This window comes from Rattus norvegicus, chromosome 6 (genome assembly GCF_036323735.1).
Source record: "Rattus norvegicus strain BN/NHsdMcwi chromosome 6, GRCr8, whole genome shotgun sequence".
Lineage (NCBI taxonomy): Eukaryota > Metazoa > Chordata > Mammalia > Rodentia > Muridae > Rattus > Rattus norvegicus.
In genome coordinates, this window is record NC_086024.1 from 46,935,583 (window position 1) to 46,951,228 (window position 15,646).

Genomic DNA, 15,646 nt, shown 5'->3' on the forward strand with positions numbered 1-15,646 from the left:
AAACCTGTACAGATGCAAAGAAATTCCCTAAGTATTTCCAGGCAGAGGCCTTGGAGCCGGGGAACTGACCGCGAACGAGAACTGGAAGGTGAGACGCGCCCACGCGGGTGCGCGCCGAAGCTTCCCGGCGCCGGCTGCAGCACCGGCCGGCGCCACCGGGGCCAGCGGCGCGCAAGCTCCCCAGCACCGCCGAGCACCGCCGAGCACCGCGTGGCCCCCGCCCTCCGGTCCGGCCCTCAGGCTCCAACCCAGACCTCCATCTCACCAATCAGGAGGAGGTCCCCGCCTCCTAGCTCCAGAAGCTCCGCCCTGGGCCGGCGCGCCGCCAGCCAATGGGAGGCCGAGCCCAGCGCCCAGTGCGCGCAGCCCGCGCCGAGCCGGCTCAGAGCGAGAAAAGCGAACCCAACCCGTCGGGGCCGCCGCTCCGGACCCACCGCCTGCCGCCGCACGCCGCCCGCCGCCGCCTCCTCCCCCCGGATCGGGTGTACTGTCCCAACCCGAAAGTCCAGTTCTGCGGCCCGGCAGCGGCGAGCGAGTGAGCGCGATGACACAGGAGTACGACAAGTGAGTGAGGCGCGGGCGCGAGTCCGGCCAGGGCCCGGGGGCCACCGCACCTGCCGCCGCGACGGCGCGGGCTCCGGGAGCTGCGAGGCCAGGCTGGGCGGGGCAAGGCGCGGGGGTACACCCGGCCTGCCGTCGGAGGGCTCCCGGGCCCCACGCTCATGGCCCGGTGGGGACGGGTGGACTCCGGGCAGCCTGCTGTCACCTGCCAAGCTGCCAAAGCGAGAGATCTAGGGGAAGGTTGAAGTGTCCGCTGCCCCGCGTTTTCTAAGCTGCGGCTGCTGTGTGAGAAATCTGCTGTGGGTGTTCTTGGGCCCTTGCATCACCGACGGTAATTACAGAAGACTATTTTTGCCGTTTGGGAATATCAAGTGAAAGAAACTGCAAGTCGAGTGATAAAGCTAGAGGCTACTCGCGAATCGGAATTGCTTTTTGGAGTTTGGGACATAAGAAAGTAGCGAGAAATGTTCAGTGATGATGTAAGATGTGATCAAACGTTGGCAGAACTTGGGGGGGGGCAGTTCTCAAATTTACTCGCAACTTTTCTATAAATATGAAGATGTCCTGATAGAATCTATCTTATCTCAGCCCAGTAAATCTGGAGCAGTGAATTGGTTTCATAGTTAACTTGTTAAGGGTGGCTTTCTCATGCTTGTTTTCTGGAAGGTTAGCTGAGTGTGGAATCAGCAAGAGATTAATCTTGTCTTTAGAAAATGAAGTTCAGTTAGTGCTCCGCTCTCATTTTAGAATCTTGACCCATAACTCTTGAAGGTCTGAGGCTCATTTGAAAACACCCATGAACCTTCAGGACCGGAGCAACAACTTGCTGGTCTTGAAGAAGTGGGCTGCAGTTGTTCTTGTGTTTATTTCTCTGCTCACTGACTAGGCAAAAGCCCCAGTGCCAACCTCTTGGCCTTAGGCATACTTTGGAAATATAAAATGCCTTCAGGGTAATTGCAGACATAAAGCCGCTTGGAAAATATTTAGTTTCTGATCCTTGTACCAATGTTGGATGGGATGGGAGGAGGGAAGCTTGAAAAACTAGCATTACGAGTGTTGAATGAGCCAAGTGCTGTCAGTCTTCTGGAAGTGACTATTAGGCTATTACTAATAGCTCAGCAGTTCACCAGTGACTCTCACCAGGGAGCCACCATGGTCCGCCTCAGGACCCAAAGGCTTGGGGGGTGGCTGTGGGGTGGGGGTGGGCAGTTTGTGTATTTCTTTCTTTGGACAAAACGTGAGGTTTGTAAAGATAAGTCTTCTTAATTTTTTAGATTTCGAAATCACTTGCCTGCGGATGTAAACCCTTAGAATCGTCTCTTTTCCTCCCCTTTTCAAAGATGCCCTTATTTTCTTCTCCTTCTAAATCTATATCTGTTTTTTGAAGGATGTGGGTGGTTGCCAAGTCCTCAGCTTTGTTGATTCCTTGAACAGATAATCAGACTTTCTCCACTCACTTTTAGAAAAGGTAGGTCACCTCTAGGCCATTTACATATTTCATTCGTGTGTTGCAATGAGAACTGGGCCTGGATAGCTGTGATTCAGATAAGTTCCAGACACCTCCGTTCTTGTTCCTCCACACACACAAAAGTACGGCCTCGTCCTGCTAAAGTCAACGCTCCGTTTTTCCCTTCTATTGACTTATTAAATAGTGCCTGCTGAACAGTGGTCGAGACTGTTGACATTTCCAGTTTTTGGAATCAGTAGTGTTTGCCTGAATCATTTAAACTAAATCTCCTGTAAAGTGCCGGTAAAATCACCATTCATTTTCGGGATTTTTCCCACAAACTGCGCTGTTAACGTGAAATAGTCCTTGCCTGGTGTGAAAAACTAATAAAGGTTTTATTTATTTGGGGGGAAGGGAGCACTGGGGATAAAGCTCAGGAAGCCCCCAACCCGGAGCAGGGAAGTCACATGCTCAATGCCTTAGTAAAGATTTTTTTTTACATTTTATTTATTTTATGAGTTTGTGTTTGTACTACTCTCATCCTCCCAGCATATTCTCTGTCCTCCCCCCCTCTCTCTTCTCTCTCTCTCTCCTCTCTCTTCTCTGTCTCTCTGTCTCTCTCTCTCTTCTCTTTTCTCTCTCTGTCTCTCTCTCCTCTCTCTTCTTCTCTCTCTCTCTTCTCTCTCTGTCTCTTTCTCTCTTCTCTCTCTTTCTCTCCCTCTCTCTCCTCTCTCTCTTCTGTCTCTCTCCTCTCTCTCTTCTCTCTCTTTCTCTCTCTTCTCTCTCCTCTCTCTCTTTCTCTCTCTCTTCTCTGTCTCTCCTCTTCTCTCTCCTCTCTCTCTCTTCTCTCTCTATCTCTCTTCTCTCTCTGTCTCTGTCTCTGTCTCTCTCTCCTCTCCTCTCTCTTCTTCTCTCTCTCTTCTTTCTCTGTCTCTCTCTCCTCTCTCTCTCTCTCTCTCTCTCTCTCTCTCTCTCTCTCTCTCTGTCTCTCATGCACTCACACACTCAGGACAGCTTGTAGTTAAGTCCTTTCTATCGACTCTGTGGGTCTTAGAAATTGAAGTCCGATACCTTTATCAGCTGAACCATCTTAGCAGCCAATGAAGACTTTTAATTGATTAATTTGCCTCAAGTGTCTGTGTTGTGTGTGTGTCTGCGTTTGTAAAAGTCAGAGGACAACTTGAAGGAATTCCTTCTCCCACTGTGTGGGTCCCAGGGAACTTCAGGCCATCACAGTCATGAGCAAGTGCCTTACCCCTGAGCTATCTTCCCCAGGCCCACGTAAAGATTTTTTAAATCACATCTGTCTACTATTTTTTTTTAAGGCTGGTTTTCATTCTGTGGCTTCATTTGTTGTAGGCTAAGTGTTTATCTCCAAGATGAGCAGTTCACGCCCATGCCAGAAGATTACCCTGCTTTATTGATTTATTGTCCCCATTGGCTACATTCCAGGCTCCTCCTGCTGGTAACAGCAGAGTCTTCTAACTTTCTCATACCCTGAAGGATTAAGCGAAATGTCCCTTTTGCTTTCTGTCCCTTCTTCCTGCCCCTGTTTCTCGGAAGGAGCTGTTTTAACTCATGGCATCATCTGGGGAAGGGGGAAGTCACATGTAGCAGCGGGCCTGAGTGTGATTGAACAGTATCCGTGACTCACTGTATGCCCCGTGTGTGCTGCTGTAAATATTTAAGTAGCCCTGTGTCTTCTCGGGGCTAGTTTTGAATTTTGACAAGTGGTATCATCTCGGTGTCTCTGACAGGGGTCCTTAGCTCTGCCTTGCCTCCTGAGCCGGTCTTCGTCTGACTTACTAAGGTTATTGATGTAGCTAAAATGCTACAAGGTGGTTTAAAATATGCCTTAAGAAAGTGTTTTGTAAACCAAATGTGAATTTTTGAACTTTTTTTTAAATTTCAAAATGATCTTTAAGAGGAGTGTGGGCACCATTTCACTCACTTCATTGAGCTTCCTTTAGACGGACCTTCAGAAGCTGTTAGTATTCCATTGACTGTAGTGCAGAAGGTGGATCCCAGCACCCTGTCCGTGCTAAGCGGTTGCTCAGCCCGGGCTGCCCCCCACTTGTAATTATGTCCTGGCAAGGGCCTTGTGTCCTATTTTAGAGGAATGTCAAAGAACTGATTGTTCAGTTCCGTTTTGTTTTTTAACAGCTTCTAAGCTGTCTTGCTGTAGGAAGTATGGAGTTAACTTTTCAATTTCTTCCTCTGAAGCAAAAGGCCAGTGCTGGTTCTTCAGAATGAAGCCCTTTACCCCCAGCGGCGCTCCTACACCAGTGAGGACGAAGCCTGGAAGTCGTTCCTGGAAAACCCTCTCACGGCAGCCACCAAAGCCATGATGAGCATCAATGGAGACGAAGACAGCGCCGCTGCCCTGGGCCTGCTCTATGACTACTACAAGGTGGGCGGTGGGCTCTTCACTGTTCAGTTCACGCCATGCTCAGACGCTCCTGATTCAGCAGCCTATAAAGCAGTCACTCGCTGGCGGAATTGTCAGGCTGCTTGCCTCTCTGGGGACTATAAAGGGTTTAATGAGTGCCCCAGCTTTTGGTGGTTCAAAGCCGAGCCTCTCCGATCATAGAATCAAAGGGTGGTTTTTAAACAGCTGCTTTGGCCCTTGCTGAAGGAGACGCTGCTAATAAAAGAAGGCAGTAGCCAGTCTCCCCCATTTTGAATATTTTAACTTGGTTCCTGATGTCATGGAAAGGGGTTGTTGCTGACTAACCTACACTCTCCCCTTCCAGGTGGTCAGGGTCACTGCTATATTACCAAGTTGGGAGCTGCTGTGGGAAATGCACGCATTTACACTTCTGGGGCCTGGCTCTAAGATCAGAATACATTTTCTTGCCTGTTTCTAGACAGTTGAATTAGCCTTAACTCATGTGTACCAGGTGTGGGTTTTTATACCATTCTACCTCATGGTTCTTTACGGAATTCTAGTAATTTCAGCTGTCATTCACTGGTGACCTATGTCATACCTGACATGGGTCCTGAGGCCGTCCTGTGGGTCACTTTTGACTCTCAAGCCCAGCAACTGGGATGCATTCAGTTAGGGTTTCAGTCCTGGTCCATTTCCAGCCACAGACTGGTGCTGAGGAGGGGCCTGTGTTTGCCTTCTCCTTGGTTGTCCCGCAGCAGTTGCCCAGGGATAGCCATTTGAGTTGGTTGACTGAAGGCATCAGTTGTTATTTCTTGATAACTAGCCTTGCTTGAAAAACAGATTGCTAATAAGTCAAACAGAACTTAGCTTTATCTTTCTAAAAAAGATCTGTGTAGTTTTATGTGTATGCATATGAGGATGTATGGGCAGGTTCTATCCATGAGTGCAGGTGCCCTTAGAGGCTGGAAGAGGGAGAGGGAGCTGGATCTTCAGGTGGCGGTGAGCTTACCCTCCGTTAGTGTTGGGTCCCAAACTCCTGTGCAGGGGCAATGTGCACTCCTCGCCCCTGAGCCCCTCTCAAGCCCCTTTATGTTGTTGTTAATAGGGAAATATGAAAGAATTCTTGCACAGACCAAGCACCGCACACACGTCAGCAGTGAGTGTGCGTCTGTTTGGGCCATGCCTCAGGTAGGTTAATGGCACAGTGTACCCAGTGAAGCGCTAAGCCTCCTGAGAAATAAAAGGTGGCTCCTTCAGGTGAAGGCTTCTCCCCTGGATAAGGACTGAATCCCTCTCGTTGGTATTGACGCCTTAGGTTCCCAGAGAGCGCAGATCATCGGCTGTAAAGCCTGAGGGAGAGCACCCAGAACCAGAGCACAGCAAAAGGTAAGTGCCCCCTGCGGCGGCCTGCAGACCGGAGGATAAACTGTGTACACGTGAAGAGGCCGGCCCTGTCGGATCAGACAGTAGAGTGACCTGTCATCTCAGGGTTAGAACCTCTGCTACTCTGAGAAGTTATCTGTTTATTTAGTCTGTGTCCCCCTTCCTATAAAACATACACATCAGCCTCTACTGTCTGGAGGGAGGGTTTTAGTTAAAAACCTGAAGTGTTTGCTCATGTGCGTTGAGACCCTCTAATGGGGTGAGGCAGGGATGTATTTTAAAACAAAACAAAAAAAGAACCTGGGTGTGGTGGTACACGCCTGTCACCTCAGCACCTGGGAGGCAGAGCAGAAGGCTCAGGAGTCCTAGCCAGCCTGGGCTCTTGGGAGAGCCTGTCCTAGCTCAGGAGTCCTAGCCAGCCTGGGCTCTTGGGAGAGCCTGTCCTAGCTCAGGAGTCCTAGCCAGCCTGGGCTCTTAGGAGAGCCTGTTGTAGACAAAACAAGGCTTGGCGTGCAGATTGTCAATAGAGAAGTTGGCCCTGAGAGGCGAGGTGCTAGGTTCAATGCCAGATCTGCAGAAAAAGAGAAGTTAAGTATCAATGGCTCCTGAATGGTTGTCTGAGTTAAAACTCAGTGAATCTGAACTCCTCTTGAAAGTGTCTTTTAAATATTTAGGTTGAAACTTTAATAATCAACCATATAGCTGTGAAATGTTTTTAAAAGACACATTTTACACTCATTTGTGTGTATAAACCTATTTGGGCCCCCCAAAGTGCACATATGGTCAGAGAATAGCTTAGGGAAGGTCCCTCTTACCACTAAGTGGCTTCCAGGCATCAAACTCAAGTTGTCAGTCTTGGGGGCAAGCGCCTTTACCCACTGAACCACCTTGCTGGCCCTAAAAACAGCTTTTAAATTGACCCATGTTCTATTAGTAATAAAGAATAAACCAGCTGGGCATGGTAGCATATACCTGTAATCCTAGGGACTCTGAAGCAGGAGTTCAAGGCCAGCCTGAGCTATGTAGTTAGATTCTATCTTGGGGTTGGGGAGAATGACAGAAATTGACTTAAAGAATGAGTAACAATTCATATTCCACATTCCAGACAATTATTTCTTTACTGTGGTTGTGGTCAGTTGCAGATAGTTTTTGGAAGTATGCATTTATTCCACTTAATTTGTTTCATAAATATTTTCCATATTGCGATTTAAACCTTAATAATTATTTCTGGCCAATGGCTTCTTTATATTTCTTTACTTTTTATTATGACTCTTTTCAAGCACAGTGACAGGAGAAATGGTGACACCAGCATCTATTCATTGCCAGACTCAACCACTGTAATGCTGAAGTTTTTCTCTTTTTCTTAATGGTCAAATTAGTTCATGTTCTATTTTATGTCCTTTTGCTGGAGTGTCCTGAAACAAACTCAAAATGAACTTATTTTTGCAGCCATGTCTAGTTTTTTGCTATGGCAAAGCCACAGTGAAACCTTCGATTTTTTTATCCCAAGTTGTCCTGGTTGGCCTGGAGCTAGTTCTCCTGCCTCAGCTTCCTGACATTTTCTTTAGGATCAATCCTCAGGAGTGGATTTACAGTTCAAGGAATGAACATGTTTTGCTGATTTTTAAGATGTGTAAAATTGCCTTTGTTTCATTCCTTTATGTTCCTTCAGTTTGTAATATTTCAGGGGACTTTAAAATCACAGTCATGGCATTTCCTGCTCTTGCCTTCCTGCTCCCCCTCAGTCCTCTTGCCCTTCCCCCTCTCTCCCCATTCCCCTTCCCCTTCTCTCCCCATGTGCTCATGGCCACCCTCCACTTCCCTACTCCCCTACTCTCTCTCCCTCTGCCTTTCTCCATGCCCTCTCAACTCCCCCCCCCATGTCCTAAATAAACTCTATTCTATACTAAAACAAAACAAAACTAAACACACCCACAGTCATGGACCCTATAGCTTGGTGATAGAACACTTGGGAAGCATGGACAAGGCTCTGGATTGCATCCCCAATATCAGGAAAAAAGTCAAAGCAAACAAATTTTTAAAAAGCCTCCACATGGGTTGGGGATTTAGCTCAGTGGTAGAGCGCTTGCCTAGGAAGCGCAAGGCCCTGGGTTTGGTCCCCAGCTCCGGAAAAAAAGAACCAAAAAAAAAAAAAGCCTCCACATTTGGGGCTGAGGAGCCAGAGCAGCAGGTAAAGGCCATGCTGGCCCCGGTTCTTTCTGTGGGGTCCAGGTAAAGGGAGAAGGACAACACTCTCCACAGGCTTGACTTCTGACTTCACATATATGACACTTGGCACATGCACACACAAGTGCACATGTGTACACAACCATGTACACACATACACACAAAATAATAATGAACATTTTTAAAAATAATTATTCATATCACCCAAATATTAGACCACAATTGATTTTATGTAAAACATCTATTAATAAAGTGTGACCGTGAGTTTCCTTGGGGAAGCAGATAGTATCAATATTAGAAAGTGATGCTCAGTAAGGCTTGCTTGTGAGCATCTTCCCAGGTGTTATTCCCTGAGTTCCGTCCTCAGCACCCATCTGAGAGGGCAGACACCTCCTGCGCTGACTAGTTTTTGTCAGCTTGATCCAAACCTAGACAAACCTACCTGGGCAGAGGGAAGCGCAGTTGAGGAGTTGCCTCCAGCAGATTGGCCTTTGGGCATGTTTCTGGGGTTGATTGCTGATTGATGTAGGGAGGGCTCAGCCCACTGTGGGCGGTGCCATCCTTAGGCAGGCAGACCTGGGCTGTATAAGAAAGGTGGCTGGGCAAGTGGAAACAAGCCAATCAGCAGTGTTCCTCCTCCAATTCCTTGAGTCCCTGCCATGGCTTCCCGTGATGATGGACTGTAACCTGCAGGCCTTTCCTCCTCCAAGTTACTTTTGGTCACAGGGTTTTATCACGGCAACAGAGATGCAAGCCTGTTCACATTGTTTTTACTTTTCATAGGTAAGAACGGAGTCCTGAGAGACAAAATAGCTTGCTCAAGCTCACACAGAATTTGAACCCAGGTGATCTTGCTCCAGGATCTGTGGTTCTAATCCAACTGATCAGTTGCACTTAAAGCTTCAGGTTTATAATAAAATACGAGGATCTACGTTAGGATTCCCGGGGAGAGCATGTGCTGGAGAAAAGCTCTAGGTCCCCGCAATTGAGAGCAATGAAAAGCTTTTGGGTTTGCTTGACCGACGTCTTCACCAGGAATGAGCCCTTACTTCATTCCTATTTAGTTGGTTTCTGTCAGGTGCATTGCTACTTTGGGGGGCCCAGATCCTCAGAGTGTGGGGTTATCCGTGCTAGAGCATGTGGTGCTAAGTATGTGTAAAGCCCTTGCTCCTCCCAGGTCATGGAAGCACTGTATCATCAAAGTTGCACTACAATGTCCTTTCTCCTTTCCTGAAGAAACAGCATACCAAATGTGACGGAGCAGCCCCTCATTTCTGCTGGAGAAAACAGGGTGCAAGTGCTGAAAAATGTACCCTTCAACATCGTTCTCCCCCATAGCAACCAGCTGGGCATTGATAAGAGAGGCCATCTGACAGCTCCTGATACTACAGTCACTGTCTCCATAGCGACCATGCCTACCCACTCCATCAAGACAGAAATCCAGCCGCACGGCTTCACTGTGGGAATCCCCCCAGCAGTGTACCACTCGGAACCCACCGAGCGCGTGGTGGTTTTTGACCGGAGCCTCAGCACTGACCAGTTCAGCTCTGGCCCACAACCTCCCAACGCTCAGCGGAGGACTCCGGACTCCACCTTCTCTGAGACCTTCAAGGAGGGCGTTCAGGAGGTACAAAAGACAAAACATCTTCCTAAGACAGCGGCATGTTTGTCTGAGTATTGAGTTCCACCTTTTCCTGGTTATGTAAGCTTGAAACCTAGCCCAGAATGAGTGGATCAGGAATAAAAGATTTTTTTTTTTAAGAGAAAGGCCTGTAGGTATAATTTGTAAGCTAAACCTACAAATCCAAAAATTATCATCAAGGGCACATGGGTAATCTTACCAACAGCTGAGCTAACAATTATGGTTTCTGCTAAGAGATTTGCTGGGGAGAGAGAGGGAAAGGGAGCCCGTGTCCAACTGCAGTGCATTCTCATAGTATTTCTTCAGCTTTCACCCATGCAAGCTCCTGAAGCTCCTAGCATGGCAGCTCTGTCCTGTCCTCACAGGGCGCTACTCCATTAGTCGCATGATCCGGAAGTGGAGGTGGTCCTTGGTACAGCCTACAGATTTTACAAATGAGTTCTGCAGACTCCTAAGGGTCTGATCATGCACAGAGGGTGTTGGGAGCAGAACTCACTGCCATTGCAGGGTCCCGTAGGTGGAAACCGACACTCCCCAGGAAAGGTAGCAGGCTTGCCCAGCCCTGGTACAAACGTGACTCATGGCCCTTGTAGTTTGGCTGCAGATTCTAGACTTCAAACATGTGATATGGGAAAGATGAGGAAAGAGAAAGAGGGCATCTCAGGGACTTAGTGGAGTGTGTGTGTGTGTGTGTGTGTGTGTGTGTGTGTGTGTACACATGTGCATGTATGTATGTGTGTGTGTGTGTGTGGTGACATGAATGCATGAATGGTATATACAAGTAGACATTTACTTTTTATTTTATCTATTTTTTCATTCATTCATTCATTTATTTATTTATTTATGGTTTTTTTTAATTTTTTTTAATTTTTATTTATTTATTTATTTATTTATTTATTTATTTTTTGAGACAGGGTTTCTTTATGTAGCCCTGGCTGTTCTAGAACTCACTCTATAGACCAGGCTGGCCTCAAACTCACAGAGGTCCTCCTGCCTCTGCCTCCCGAGTGCTGAGATTAAAGGTGTGTGCCACCTCCTGGCTGATAATTACATTTTTATATTTAATTTTTAAAAATAGCTTTAGGGTCTTTGTTTTGAAATGAGGCCTTGGGGGTTGGGGATTTGGCTCAGTGGCAGAGCGCTTGCCTAGGAAGCGCAAGGCCCTGGGTTCGGTCCCCAGCTCCGGAAAAAAAAAGAACCAAAAAAAAAAAAAAAGAAATGAGCCCTTGGACATTAGTGACTGTGGTGAGAGTTACTGCTCGAGGCTCACTCCGTTGGTATTTCAGGTTTTCTTCCCCTCGGAGCTCAGTCTTCGGATGCCGGGCATGACTTCAGAGGACTATGTGTTTGACAGTGTTTCTGGGTAACAGTTGTCTTTTTGTTTGACGTTTGGGTTTTCGGCATCTGTGGTCATTTCTCTTTGTATCGATCAGTCCTGACAAATCTGAGGTGGCTTTGGCGAGCTTTCACCTTCCTCTGACTCCACCAGCTGTCATCTAATCTTGGGTAGGGGACTTTGGATGTGGTGATTCGGTGTGGGACTCTGGTTTTCGGTTTCCTCAGCTCCTGGTGTTGGTACTTCTTCCTTCCCTGGCTCCCTTCTGTGGTGTTGAGGGATGAGATCTGAAGGGAGGGATGGGGATTGAGGTAGATCTCTGTGGACCGACCCTTCTGCTCCCAAAAGTGTGTAGTTAGCTGACAGGTAGGGCCAAATGTGGTGGGCAGTGGACTTTATTATCCTTGTTAAGGATAAAATAAACAAGTGTAATTTTTTTCCTGACCTTGCAACTTGGTTTTAGCTTAGCAAAATTGCACCATCCTCTGGAACTAGGAGCACTGTCTAGGTTCATGAGAAGTATATAAACACCTTAAGATTTTTTTAAACCTAGGGTTTCATTTTTTTCATTTTATGTGTTTAGACTTCCTTTATTAGCATGCCTGAGGTGCAGGAACTGCAGACTGACAATAAAGCTTTGTGATAAAGCTGACAGGCTTTCTCAGTGACATGTCAGGCAGTAAATATTTTAGGCTCTTTAGCCTCCTGTAGTTTTTTCACTAGCAGCTTTGCTGTGGTAATGAAACGGGGTCCACAGATAAGGCATAAGCAAGTGGTGTGGCTATGTTCTAATACAACTTTACTCAGAAGCATACGTGTAAGGGCCACTTCCCACTGTAGGAAGGCTTGGAGTGGCTGTGTAAAGTAATAGGAAACAGGCAGTTGTGGAGCACCCGCCTAGAGACAGGTGCAGGCAGAAGCAACAGGAGAGTGTTGGTGTCTAAATGGCTGAATGCAGAACTCTCAGCCCATTTGCAGCCTTTGTCCATAAATTCCAGATTGGCAGCAGGCCCCATGAGCTCCTTCCACCACCTCCTCGGTTCCTGATGTCATTTGTGCCCAAGTGTCCAAATGTCTAATTGTTAACCTTACGTCAGAGACTTTGTAATCAGTATTTCATAGCCCACTGAGTTTTCTGGGTTAGGATCCTGTTTATCAAGTGAAGGGGCAAGTCTGCTTCTGACATGGCCTGGTCAGCTGGATGCTCGCTGGTGGTCTGCTGCCTCAGAACCTACCCCTCTCCTCACACACACCCTAGCACTTTAGGGCTGCACTAAAGTGTCCAGGAAGCTTCCAAAAGACTGGCCCAGACCTGTTGCTTCTTTGTCCTATAGGAACAACTTTGAGTATACCCTAGAAGCCTCAAAGTCACTTCGGCAGAAGCAAGGGGACAGCACCATGACATACCTGAACAAAGGCCAGTTCTATCCTGTCACCCTAAAGGAAGTGAGCAGCAATGAAGGGATCCACCACCCTATCAGCAAAGTTCGAGTAAGTTCTATACCTGATTCTGTTCTCCAGGAATTCTTGTCAGGTGACACTAGGCCCTGACACTTCTAGGTGTTTGTAGCTGAATAAAGGCCGGAAGTGCCGAGCTGTGGTGTTCGTTGTTTAAGGATTATTCTTACTTTTCTTCCTGTGTCTCCGAGTGTGCGTGCTTGTGTACGGATGCCCTTGGAGGCCATTGGATTCCCTGGAACTGGAGTTACAGGCTGTTGTAAGAGGCCTTTGAGTGCTGGGAACAGAACTCAGGTCCTTTGGGAGAGCAGCAAGTGTCCTTAACCACTGGGCGAGCCCCCAGCCCCCATAGCCTTGCTTTACACCACGACTCTGGTCTAATAACAAGTGCCTTTCTCTGGAGCTGCTCGCCCCTTCGGGTCTTCATGCTGTACCTCGTTCTCGTTCCCAGAGTGTGATCATGGTGGTTTTTGCTGAAGACAAAAGCAGGGAAGACCAGCTAAGGCACTGGAAGTACTGGCACTCCCGTCAGCACACGGCCAAGCAGAGGTGCATTGACATTGGTGAGTGGCCACGAAGCCCACCGACATCCCGCAGGCTCCAGTGCCCAGCTAGCCAAGTCCTATTACTTTTGGCAATAATCAACTTCCTGCTGAAAGCATTTGAATCTGATGCCAGCCACAGATGTGTTCCAGGCACTGTCCTGTGGCTCTTGGAATCAGGGCTCTGTCCTCACTTCCTCCACGGGCCCGTGCCCAGGCAGTGGTTTGCCATGTGACTCTGCAGCCAGAACGGTGGCCAGCCAGCATGAGAGTGTCCCACTTTCAACCTGCACTTCTCTTTATCCCCTTCTCTGCTGCTCTAGGGGGGACCCAGGACTGCCCACATGGCAGCACTCAGCCACTGAGCTCCACCCCCCCCACACCCCAGTCTGCACATTTTGAGAGGCATAAATGTCTTCTCTAGGTCTTTACCTGGCTTCTCTTTAGAGATAACGACAAGGAGATTTCTAATGGACCAAAAGAAATCATTTCTGCAGCTAGGCCCTGAGCTAGCTTGCTCATCTTGTTAGTCTGTGATAGCCCAGTGGTGGATGCCCAGGGTACAACCCTCCAACGCTTCTGCCCCCTCTGGTTTCCAGTCTTACCTAACAGTCATCTACATCACAGGCGGCTGTCCGTCTGAGGGCTTCCGCTCACCTTTTTAAAGTCTCAGGCTCTCTTTTTTGTAAGAATAAGAAGGGCTGAGTTTGTTGGGGCGAGGTCTTTCGATCTAGCTCAGGCTGGCCTCAACCTTACTAAGTAGCTCAGGCTGTCATTGAATTCACAGCAGAAACTTCCTGCTTTGTCTCCCAATTTCTGGATTGTAAATTGTGTCTCCGCCCCTAGCTTAGAAGAACTGAGTTCTAGTCTTGGTTCCATAGATACATGTCTTTCGGGACCATTGGTTAAACTTTTTAGACTTATTTAAACTTTCTAATTTTAACCCAATGATACAGAATTAACTGTATCTAAGCTTGCCTCTACTTAAAAAAAGACTCCTGTGATTATTTTTTTTCCTCCTCTATTTTTCAATTTCTTTCATTCCAACAAAATCCTCATTTAACTCACCCAGTGGACGATGCGGAAAACTGAGTGTTCCTAGGCCTGCTATGAGCTCACACTGAAGCTACCCATCATAACTTTCTTTTTCTTGTTGGTTGCCTCATGTAGCTGACTACAAAGAAAGCTTCAACACCATCAGCAACATTGAGGAGATCGCCTATAACGCCATTTCCTTCACCTGGGACATCAACGATGAGGCGAAGGTATGTCATAACGCCCAGGGTGCGTCTCATCCCTTCCAGCTGTCCCAAGATGGGAGGAGCAGCAAGATTTCACAGCCGATCTGCTTTGCAGTTCTACATTTCTTTCCCTCCTAGATGTTATGAAACTGTCCTCTCAGTTCCCACCCTCCTCCAAAGCTGCATTTTTCTGGCCATCCCTCAACACACATGTGAACCCTCCAGGCTGAACTGTCACCTGCCAGTGCCTCCTGTGTGACCCCCAGTCCCACCCAGGCCCTCATTCATCTGGCTTTACTTCCTCATTTGCACAGTAGCATCTACACCTTCCCCTCCCTCCTGCACGGGTGATGTAAGGATTAGTGCAATAGCATCCCTCCAACCAGGCAGGGTTCCTGCACAAAGGCTAAGTCCAAGTTGCTAGCGGTTACCACACAACAGCGGAAGATTCTTCTGCCTCGGGCAGTGCACAGTTGCTTCAGATTCAGAGGGTCACTTGGGTGATTCTCTGGGACTTTCCAGCTCCTTTAGGGACAAGCGAGTATATTCTTAAGTTACATCTCCCTTCCCCAGTGCTCTCTCCATTCTCTTCATTAACATTGAGTTCTACCAGTTGGTGATGGCGCACATCTTTATTCCCAGCTCTTAGGAGGCAGAGGCAGGGAGATCACTGTGAGTCCCAAGCCAGCCTCCTCTACATAGTGAGTTCCTGGCCAGTCAGAACTACACAGTGGGAACCTATCACCAAAAAAATGGAAAAAAGAAAGAGGGGGGAGAGGTAGGGAGAGGGGGAGGGGGAGAAGAATCAAATACTGAGAGGTTCTTGAGAGTCAGGTGAAGTTTATTCTGTCTCCTGTGACATGGTGGTTATAGCTAAGGCACAGGTACATCCTTCCTCTACAGGAGACAGTGTGCAGGAGCTCTGGTGCCGTGACAGTCCTCCTGCCAGCCCACACCACTCCATGCAGATGTCAGCTGCTCCATCCAGAGCTGGGCACTACATTAACTTTAGAGGGGCTACTGTGGGAAGCCTGGCACTTCCTGAATGCTTGTCTCAGTTATGTGGAAATTTAAAACTACAATAGGATTTAGCGCATGGCTTCTGAGAAGCCCTGTAAGAGGAGACAGCCATGCTCTCTGGATGCTTCTGGTCTCGGGCTCCTGAGAAGTGCTTCCTGCTTCACACTGGGCAACTGGAGTGACAGGTTAACTACTAGTAAAGCTCTAAGCTGTCTTCTCCGACTTTAGTGAGACCTATGCCAGGCCCTAGCTCAGTTTTGGGTTCTGTGCTTTTGGGTTGGTTTTGTTGGTTGTGGGTTTTGTTGTTGTTTTTGTTGTTTTGTACCTTTATTACCACTGAAAACACCGAGAAAGCAAAAGGCTGATGGGGCCAGTTGTGCTGTCTGTTGGGTGTGGCCAGGATTAATAAGCGCTTGTCAGAGCCTGGGAGCTCTTGGCTG

The 15,646-nt window shown here is 47.9% G+C and overlaps 1 protein-coding gene across 11 annotated transcripts in view; it reads left to right on the top strand.

Annotated features, from left to right (window-relative positions):
- The first annotated feature begins 364 nt into the window (after positions 1 to 364).
- The window catches only part of Grhl1 (grainyhead-like transcription factor 1), a 50,180-nt gene continuing 34,898 nt past the window's right edge, over positions 365 to 15,646 (top strand). For 4 of the 11 annotated variants that reach the window (XR_010052540.1, XR_010052541.1, XR_010052542.1 and 1 more), the window contains exons 1-8: positions 365 to 564; positions 4,232 to 4,418; positions 5,713 to 5,783; positions 9,204 to 9,594; positions 10,896 to 10,972; positions 12,280 to 12,436; positions 12,855 to 12,966; positions 14,116 to 14,210. Coding sequence is in view for 4 of the 11 variants with exons in the window: in XM_039113151.2 (XP_038969079.1) it covers positions 545 to 564; positions 4,232 to 4,418; positions 5,713 to 5,783; positions 9,204 to 9,594; positions 10,896 to 10,972; positions 12,280 to 12,436; positions 12,855 to 12,966; positions 14,116 to 14,210 (1,110 nt within the window). In the remaining 7 variants the exon portion in view is untranslated. Of the gene's footprint in view, positions 565 to 601; positions 893 to 4,231; positions 4,419 to 5,712; positions 5,784 to 9,203; positions 9,595 to 10,895; positions 10,973 to 12,279; positions 12,437 to 12,854; positions 12,967 to 14,115; positions 14,211 to 15,646 lie in introns of those variants that run through there. The other 7 variants (XM_039113151.2, XM_234006.11, XR_010052544.1 and 4 more) reach the window with 6 other exon arrangements.